The 10,589-nt window shown below is 35.2% G+C and overlaps 1 protein-coding gene across 1 annotated transcript in view; it reads right to left on the bottom strand.

The window, feature by feature from the left end:
- Positions 1 to 10,589, bottom strand: part of LOC104160400 (S phase cyclin A-associated protein in the endoplasmic reticulum-like) — a gene marked incomplete at its 3' end in the record, with an annotated part of 128,296 nt that overhangs the window by 73,637 nt on the left and 44,070 nt on the right. Inside the window, 8 exon segments of the mRNA XM_009698512.1 lie at positions 1,482 to 1,624; positions 4,824 to 4,875; positions 4,877 to 4,974; positions 7,796 to 7,936; positions 8,410 to 8,521; positions 8,841 to 8,958; positions 9,412 to 9,487; positions 9,924 to 10,094. Of these exon segments, the coding sequence (XP_009696814.1) occupies positions 1,482 to 1,624; positions 4,824 to 4,875; positions 4,877 to 4,974; positions 7,796 to 7,936; positions 8,410 to 8,521; positions 8,841 to 8,958; positions 9,412 to 9,487; positions 9,924 to 10,094 (911 nt within the window).

Below are 10,589 nucleotides of genomic sequence, written 5' to 3'. Positions count from 1 at the left end.
AAGGAAAAAAAAAAAAGGAAAAAATCTCTTGTATAATCAGCATCTGGCAAAGAAAAACAAATGCAAGCACGGTACTACAATATTAAGTACAAAGCATTTGAAAACTGAGTGCTACAGCAGCAAATATAAAGGAAAATTGCTGAAACACAATACAAAAAGAAGACAAAAGGAATCTGCTGTTCTTCACATGTCATAATGAAATAAATGGGGTGCAACAAAGGAAAGTGGCAGATTTAAAACTGATTAAACAAAAAGAGCAAAGAATTACTTGCCTTGAGCCTTTAGACAAGTTCTAACCATAGATGACCTCAGAAGGCAAAGATGTCAATGGGACAATTATCTCACACTTACTGTGAGAGACTCCTCAAATTTCAGAACGATGTAGAAGCCTTACACATGCAGTGTCTATCTTCCCAAAACAGCATAACCAAAATTCTCCCTGTTAGTACTATCTTCCTCAAATGTCTGTGAATGAGAACAAGATACCGAAGGATCCCTTCCAACCCACTCTATCTCATTGTGACTTTGGCTCAATACATTGAGGAAAGGTCCATGAAGTCCTGGGCAAGGCCACAGGTCTTATCCACAATTCATTAAAAAAACCAAACAAACAAAATATCAAACTCTTCATGACAACTTTGAAGGAAACAAGATGTGACAATAAAAATGTTTAAAGAACCATTAGTGAATAGTTCTTGTCATAGGAAAAATGTAACTTCTAGTTAGGTTTTATGGAATGTTTGTGGCAGTGGAACTGTGGGAAAGAGGGAATAATGGGAGGTCAATACAAATAGAATTTGGCAAATTGAACAATAAGCAGAAAGCAGTTTTCCTGAATCGGACTTGAAAGTAAACCTTTCTCACATACTGCAATACCACCCAACACTCATCCTCTCTGCACCTCTTTGACTCAAAAAAAAGAGAGAGAGAAAGAAGAGCCCATATGAAAACCCCTTTATGAACTTTTGATTATGGACAAAAACATAAAACAAGTAGTTCACAGGCAGTAGAATTTATGAACCCTGATTTCCCAGCTTTGTGCTTCACAAATACAATCTCTGGTGTCTACAAAAAGGTGAGCTGAAATTGATGCCAGCAAGTCCAAAAGTTACTGGAGAGGGGAGGAAATGGGGAACACAGGGACATTAATCTTGCTTCCTTTGAAAACTAAGCTAAAATATGAAAAAGGCAAATTATTAAAAGGTCTTGTTAGCCATAAAACTAAGATGAATACAATAAAATATAGCCTTGCATGTTACATTGTGCATGTATCTAAGGAATACAAAAATTTATTACAGAATTTATGATTACTCACCTGATTTTTTCTTTCAAACCATTCAGCAAGAATATTTATCAATGTTACTTTTAAAAATACAAACCCTGAAAAGCTAAGAGGTTACTGTTGTTATAAAGAAGCTGCAATTTTACTGGAAAGGATAACAGTGAAGGGTAGGGAACCAACAAAATTATTGCAAAGTTACCTGGCCCTCTCCCGTGCTGCATCTTCTCGTGCTTTTTCTTTCTCTTGCCTCTGCTGCTCAATCCGTGCTTCTTGCTCTTTTCTCTTCATCAGCAGCTCCTCAACTCTGGCTTGTCGTTCTGCTTCCAGGGCTCTTTTGCGCTCCTAGTCATAGAAAAGTAAATTCTAACTTTTCTTTTAGGAAAAAACAAAAAGGAATTAATAGAAACTGTATTTTAACATCTGCTTATAGAATTCTATCTTACTTTCATGATGGACTAAGAACTGTGTTTCTTTGGATAAAGAAATAATATGCAAATAAGAGTATATTCAGAAGCTTGAACATACATTGAAAGCACAGTTGTATGAACTAAGCTACACATTAATTGGCCATATATTTTGTTCATCCTGAAAAGGTGTATCCACTATAAAAGCTTATAAAACTATATCATTAAATAAGAGTACTTGAAAACATTTTAATCATCCTACAGTACACAGATAATGTAGAAATAACATGTGCTCCCATGGAATATTAATATTTAAATTATGATTCTGAAACTATCTGAATAACATTATAAAACAAAATGGATTTTGACAATTAGTTTTTGCACTATCACTGAATATAAGATTTTTCTCTCACTACTCAATTTTTACTTTTTTCTGGTTAATTAAGAAGCTATACATGGTATTGTAAACCTTTCTGATAGAATGGCTATACTTCCATCAGCAACAAATGTAAAAATATAGCATGTTTGAAACCTCATGTTTAAATAAGACATTTGTGAGTACACATTAGGTCTGTGAATTTTACTAAGAAGAAATGTGATTATTTGGTTTAGCTGAAAGTCTGGGAAGAACTGGATTTTTAATGTGTTCTTCAAATCCTTATCTTACTGAAAAATTAATCTGTTTTGTATGACAGAATAAATGAAAAACGGATATTTAAATATGGTTTTAAAATATACTCCTTGCCACAAACTCCAGCACTGTAAATGCACATCACTATACTAGCAAATAAATTACCTTTCTTTTGAGAGACACTATGAGATTTCGTTAGCACAAACCAAAACTTGCTGGCATGATGAACATTTTTACATGGTTAGATGAGGGCCCTGCATTCTTAAATATTGGCTTTACAAAAATTTAGACATATTAAAAGCAGAAAATGTTAACCTTTATTCAAGAAACGAAGAACTACAAAAATAACTGAACTTTTTTGTTTCATGCACAGCATTTTATATTACTGAATATGATGTTAACTGCACTGTCTTCACCTCCACAGATAATATAGCTTGGTAACAGATAATCAAAAATGTGGCTTTCACAGTAACCACATTCTTTCATGCATAAAGTTTCAGTAACAGCATTGCACAAATACATGAATTTCCTTCTTAATAAAATAAATAAGACACATTAAATTGACCAGAATGCAAACTGTTTTACAGAATATACCCAGTGTATCATAAAAAACAAATACTAGTTCTGCTGGACATCCCTTACAAAGACCTTTAAGGTTGCATTTGAAAATGTACCAGTATAGCTTGCACATTTTGAATTAGGTACCAGTGCTACTAAATGGAAAAGCAAATAAAAATAAAAAAATAAAAAGCTAAAAAAAATTTTGTAGTAGATTCTGTAATTAAAAAGTTAAAATAAGTTTGATGGAAGGAAGGGTTTAAAGGTGAATCTGCAGAATTTGGTGTCAGGAAGAAGCAAGTAGATTTTATTAAGTGGATCTGAGAAATACTTGAGGTTGACAAAGACATTGTTCAGGCAGATAAACAAAAGCAGCCCAGTTTCCATAGATACTGAAATTTTATACCATTTTTAGAATCCTTGTGATTTTAAATGATGTGATTCCATGTATAGTAAAAGTCCATCACTGTTACAGTAAACGTAAAGTAGTTATGTTTAGAAGTGTTGTATTCTTCTAGTGTTTGCAGAGTTTTTCCATAAAGTTAAATTCATACTTAGAGGCCAGAACTCTCCTGATTAATTTCAGTTCACTGAGGTGGAATTATTTGTTCACAGTTATGCTAACTGCTAAAAAAGTTGTTATACTGGGAGTGGGTCCAGCTCCAGAACAGTGCAGGAAAATCTCCCCTGTCAGGGGAATACACATTGTTTTACAGAGGACAGCACGGGAAGCTACAGCACACCTCAAAGTACAGGGCTTTGCTCAACTGTTAAGCAATTTGTGCATGGAAAAAGCATAGCAGGAAGCATCAGTTTGATCCTTGGTCTGGCAGAAAGGATATGGAGAGAACAGTGTGGTCGTAGGTGGGATTTAGTACTGAAAGTGTTTGTTCTAGTTCAATCAGCAGCCTAAATAGCCTAATGCCTACACAACCCAGGAAAGGACTAAAAAAAATGGCAGAGACAAGAAAGAGTTAAAAACACCCAAAAACCCAGAAAGGGATTCCAACAAAGCTACATTCTAGAATAAGGGAGTATGAGTAACTACAAAAACACAGAATCACTGAGATTTTACATAAGCAATCTGGAAGGGTACTTTTCACCGATAATGCAGTCAATCCTTGGAAATCTAGAAACTTTTAACAATATGTTCTCTCAAAAGAGTTTTATGCAGCACTTTTGGAGTACCTTCTGTCTCAAAAATGGCTTCTGAGTCAATGAAGTCATTAACATGCCTCTTTTTTCAACAAGGAGATAGAATCAGCTGCTAATGCTAAGTACTAAGCTCTGGCAGAAGCTGGATTCACAGGTGATCTACAGTTGTGTTGATCTGAGGTATGTATAGAGAGGGAGGAGGAGTTCACATAAGAAGAAAATTTATGTTTTAGATTCCAATATAGAGAATAGTGCCAAAAAAGTGGATGCGTGAGGCTGGGAAAACTTAGTCTTAGAATGCTGTATTAAAAAAAAAAAAAAAACAACGCAAAACCCACACCACAAAATACCCCAAAACCACCACCCACACCAGGAATCCAGGAAAACAAACACATTTGCATTGTGGTTTTCACTGATCCTGCAAAAGTTTTGTAATTATGACAATAGATATATGATAAGGAATATTTTTCTGTCTCCTCTCTCAAAGTTTTAAGTGTTACCAAAACATAAGGATTTTCTTATAATTGAGTAACAAATATTTTTCAAACAAAGCTTGAGAGGCATAAAATCATCTACCCAGCATCTAATATATAATACCTCTGCTATAGAGGCTTTAAGACTTCCCTTTCTCCCTCTCACTGCTGAAACATTAGAGAGGAGAAACCTATTAGAGTATACTTTTCTGAAGTTGAACAAAGGAGGTAAGATAGAAAGCAACAAAGACTGCATAGCCAAAATGAAAAACAAGTACCCCTGTATTTATTGTCCCCCTGCAACTACAGATATATTATACCTGAACTGCTTCATCACGTGCTTGTTTTTCCTCTTGTCTTCGTTTTTTTTTTTAATTCATTTAACCGTTGTTCATACTCTTTTAGTTTATTCAACACATCGTGACGTTTGTTCTGAGCTTCTAAGGTGTTTATAAATGCGATCTCATTTACCTGCAAACAATCAAGAAGTATAAGAAAAGATCCGAGAAGTTGAAATAAGTTTCATTCTTAGGGAATTCCATCCATTTGTTAATTATCCATTTGATAATTCAACTGGTGGGACATTTCCCCAGAATGGGTTGGAAAACCACCGAGTTGAGAATAAAGCTTTGGCTTCTTGGTGGGTTTTGTTTGGTTTGGGGTTTTGTTTGTTTAGTTTTTTTCTTTAAACAGGATAGACCATGTAATATAAAAAAGAGAAAGTGAATTGTATCAGTAAACCAAGAAACTTTAGGTAAATACCAGGAAAATCTTCCAAGTCTTCTCAGCAATGAGACTTCATTAGTCTGTTCTCTCATTCACTAAAGGTGGAATGCTAAGACCCAGCTGGATATATCACGAAAATACGTACGTGCTAATAGAATCCAGCAGGTCTTTTGATCTAACTTGAAATACATGGCTACTTACTGAATAAAAAACTGAAACTATGTATAACTATGAATAAGAAAAAAACCAAGCTCATTGTCTTAATGCTTCTAATCAGTAGAGCCTATTTCACAAACATATATAGATTTTTTTTTTTCAACCACAGGACAGTGCAATACACAAGAATAAAAAAAGAAAACAATACAAAAAGGCTAACCTAAAAGTACTTTAATGTGTATACTAAAAATAGCAAAGAATAGGTTCATGAAGGTAATCAATATTTTGTCCTCACACAGGTTGCTGAACAAAATTCTTGTCAACTTTAGGTTTTTAAATGCAAATGCTTTAGAAAGTTACATGGATGCGAAAAATCAAACTCTTCTTTAACTTAACTTTGATTTAATAAAATCAAAATTTTAGAACCAAAGTTATTGAGGAAAATCATAAAAATTTATCAGCTATAAACCATACTCAAACCTATGACTGAAATAGACATTATTTTGCTGTACTCAAAGTTCATGCTCTGTCTGGATCCACAAGAAAAATGAGTAAAGAGAACATATATGCACAGACAACAACAGATCACATAAAGGGTGGTAGGATAATATTTGTTCCTTTGTTTATTGACTAGAATCCATTTACAGAATGGATTTCACAGTTCAGTAAACAAGTAGGCACTGGGAATTTAGATAACCAATTGGGCAGCAACAGTTGCCACGGTCTTCAGCTATACCACTCATCAGCTATTTCTCTAAAGCCTTCTGGCCCAATTAACCTTTATTTCCAGAATACAAGAACCTCAAGAGGCAGCAGATCTTACACATTTAAACACGTGCAATACTTGAAACATCTGCTTATCTGGGGAATTATGGCAAGTGTGATTTAGTTAATATGATTACAGAAGTCACACGGGTGTAATGAAATAATAATGAAGGTATGTTAGACTGAATTAGGTAATCTAGAAATCATTTTAGTCCAAGAGACAGAAACAGTGACTGAGTGAAAAAGCTAAATCAGTTCTATTGTCCTTATCTTAAATAATACAGATGAACAGCTGCTTCAGTCACAGCTGGGATACATGCTCATTATATAACATAACATTTTAGTATTAAGGAGATGCATGTATCTTTACACAGGAAAAACATTCTTTAAAAACATTCTTTAAAATAAAATGTTTCATTTATGTTGTGCTGGTTTTGGCCAGGATAGAGTTAATTTTCTTCAGAGTAGCTGGTATGGGGCTATGTTTCAGATTTGTGCTGGAAACAGTGTGGATAATAGAGGAATGTTTTAGTTACTGCTGAGCAGGGCTTACACAGAGTCAAGGCCTCTTCTGCTCCTCACCCCACCACCTAGGAGGCTGGGGGTGCACAAGAAGTTGGGAGGGGACACAGCCAGGACAGCTGACCCCAATGACCAAAGGGATATTACATACTGTATGACACCATGCTCAGCAGTAAAACTAGGGGGAAAGCCGGCAGGACTGGTTGGGTATTGGTGGGTTGGCGGTGAGCAACTGTTTTCACTTGCATCACTTCTCTGTCCTGGGTATTATTTCCCTCTCTTCGTTATTTTCCTTTTCCTTATATTTTTTTATTATTATAGTTGTTTTTTTTTTTTTCAATTATTAAACAGTTTTTATCTCAACTCATGAGTTTTCCCACTTTCACCCTTCTGATTCTCTCCTCCATCCCACCAGGGCGGGGGGAGTGAGTGAGTGGCTGTGTGGTGCTTAGATGCCGGCTGGGGTTAAACCATAACAATGTTTATCAAAGTAATATGAATAAGGTAAACCAAAAAGCATAGATCTGGTGCTTATCTTATGAAATTACACATTAAAGTGAGAACAGCACTAAACAAAATACTTATTTTAGAATTAATTGCCATGTGCTAACTGGAGGTTTCTATTTATTTCTAACTGTTCAACAATATTAGTGGTACAAAATACAGCAACAGAACCATTGTTTAAGGACCCAGAATACTGGATCTAGAATAGATGTTTAACAAAGGAGAAGCAGCAATGAGCTTTCCTCAATTCTCATTCTACGTCCTGGAAAGCAGAGAATTGATAATCAGATCTTCTACTCCTTCCAGGAGGACTAGTTATCACAGAAAATGCTGCCAATATTCTCTGTGAGGAACAAAAGCAGCAAGATGACTATCAGCTCTTTATTTCAACCCATCTCTTCTTCCAGTCCAACCCACCACGATGTCTAGTAACAGCTAACTAATTTTAAATTCATATTAAAGAAAAATTGTCCGTTTTAGAGATCAGCATTTATCTGCTTCACACATGTTCATATCTAACTTGCACCATCCTTCACAACCTACTCATGAGCACTCTGAGGTATAAAACATATACAAGCATAACTATTAAATAGTTCCCCTTTACAACAAAATAACTTACCTTAGCTTCTTCCTCTTGTGCTTTTTTCACAATTGCTTGTAGCTGCACTTCACGTTTAAATTCTGCATGGAGTAACTTTTCCTCCATCATCCTGCGCCTTTGATCTAATAATTCTTCTTTCCATTTCCGTACATCTTTCTCCTATATATGAGTAAATTCACTATTAATACAGTAACAAAAAATAGGGCCTGAATTTTCCTCAGAATTTCATAATATTTGAAGTTTTATGTACAGTAATAAAACATTTTGATGCCCTACACAAAGCTTGCATTAACTTTAACCCAAAGTACACTGATTTGCTAACCGCTTCAGTTTGGTGAGTTTTAGCATTTACACATGCAAAGTATTTCTAATTTTATCATGCCTTCCCTGAATCTGACTCAGTATAGTATGTCAGCAGCATTCTCATAGAAGCTCATGATTTGAAATAATGCTTTCTTTAATATCTGTAATGCACCAGTCATCTGTGAAAGCTATGTGAACTCAGACTCAGAGGAAAATTTCATTTCACTGCTAGTTTTAATCTCTAACACCTCTAAACTATGCGGGGGGAAAAAAAAAAAGGTTTTCTAAAAGGCAGCATACTGGCTCCTTTGTATCAAAAGAAAGCTTACCCTCTCCATTAATTTTTGAAGCTTCAATGTCTTTTCTTCACGTAACTTTTCTCTCAGCTGTTGAGCTTTCATTTGTTTTTCTTCATGTTTCTTTTTGGATTCTGCTATCGTTCTTTTAATAAAAAAGAAAGTAGAGCAAAAGCAAGTGAGACAACATTAACTGTCAGTGTTGAAAATACTTCTATGCCATTTTCAGTAAGGGAAAATGAACAGGCCACTGGAGGGCAATTATTTCCCCCTAAATGTTAATACTGTTCTTCTAGTCTTCAAATCTGTATTTACTGGACCACGTAGCACGAGCCTAGTTCATTATGAAAATAATATACTGATTTCTGCAACACTTTCCACCCACAGACTTAAAGTTTCATGTAGCTATGAGTTTGGTTGCTTGTTTTTCACTGGCTAATGAAGACAAGTGACAACCCTAAAACCTTTTGCGTGACGGAGATGACAGTTTCTCATGCATGTGTATTCCATGTCCAGGTGGACGTGCAGGCTCTTCTTCCACTCTGTCTCCCCAAGAATTACTCTGGCGCCATGATTCACGAGCTATACATAAAGAAAACAAAGACTTAGATAATTTAAACACACTTTCCTGGGAGAAGTGCAATTAATGACACTGAGCTCCTCTGGAAGTTCTCTCTCAAATGGATTCTCTTGAGCCTAGGTAAGGTGCAAATACAGACTGAAGTATCTCTAACCACTGTGCATTTTCAATACTTAATGATTTTATTCCACTTTTATCCAAATGTTAAGATAAAACTGGGTAAGAAATTTAAAAATTCTAATAGAGATGGGAGAAGAGAGCTGAAGAACAAAGACACACAGAGATAGTTTGAACACACAAGTCCATCTTTCCTAAAGGAAACATCATTAAAAATAACATAACTTGTTACAATATTTAGATAAGGGGATCTTCTGAAACAAGCCATGAGTAAAATGGGCATTTTTCTAAATTTTCCTGTCATTTCAATGTAAGCACAGTAATATATGAAAATTTACCTTCATAATCTGCCAGAACATCATTCCAGTCCATAGATATACCGCAGAAAGATATGCTCCCATTGCCCATACTAGCCTGAAATTTAATATGAACCAGACGGTAAAAACAGAAACCTCATAGGAGCACACACATATTAAAGAGTGCCAACTCGGTGATATTCTGGCAACTCAGCAATATTCAATGTTTCCCAACTGAACTAGCCATCTCAAAGCCAGATGCTGTTCCTGCTGTTTCTGACAGTAGAAATGGAGACTTCTGCTTCACCTACAGTAGCTCCCATGTAGTAGCAATGAACACAGCAAGTTCTAGCTCTCCCAGTTCTGCAGACAAATAGGCAGCAGGACAATGACTGCAACATCAGAGGACTTTGTACCACTCAGCAGCACTGTGCTTAATGTGTAAATGTGGTTACATTAATGCAAAAACAAACACTAACAAATTCTATATTCATACTCTGCTGACATCAAAGACAGTTTGAAGTTGGGTACTATAAAATAAATTGAACACTTACAGAGAAATCGCTGTCATTGTCAGTCTCAATATTAATGTCATTGTTTTCCTCTGCTTCAATCTCTCTAGTTAATTGCTCTTCTTCTGCAATAGCACTAGCAATGGCTTCTTCATTTGCCTTTTCCAGGCGATCTGCTAACTCTTCTTTCTTAGCAAGGACTTCTGCCATAGACTGTAGGAAACACGAAACCAGAAAAAACAAACAAACAAAACAAACCACAAAATCAGCAGCAGGCACAAAAAAGTAGTTTCCATATAGTCAATATGAATTACATGATATTTTATTTGTCTTCTGATTACTTGTAGTTCCTTTACTGCTATATTTTGTGAAGGCAACTGAAATACAAACCCCACTAAAACTGTTAGCAACTATTAACTCATTTAATAGCTACATGAAACACTTATGAAATTAATTATCATTCACATCATTCCAAAATGTATTACACAAACACTGTAATTAAAAGCAACAAAAAACAGTTGTTTTTTAATTATTCTTTTAAATATCTAGTCTTAGGGCCTAAGCAACACATACTCTGAAACATAAATGGCATGCCCTGCTGTTATCTCCAGAAAAGGAATCATGCTCCAAAGTATTATTTAAAGATGAAAATGGATCTGCAATGAACCGTATTCTGGAAACTTTACCGTAGTTAATACAATGGAATCT

The sequence above is a fragment of the Cariama cristata genome, unplaced genomic scaffold, assembly GCF_000690535.1.
Source record: "Cariama cristata isolate BGI_N322 unplaced genomic scaffold, ASM69053v1 scaffold3274, whole genome shotgun sequence".
NCBI classification, from domain to species: Eukaryota; Metazoa; Chordata; class Aves; order Cariamiformes; family Cariamidae; genus Cariama; species Cariama cristata.
The sequence above is the reverse complement of the archived record's forward strand: the minus strand, read 5'-3'. Positions and strand labels throughout refer to the sequence as shown.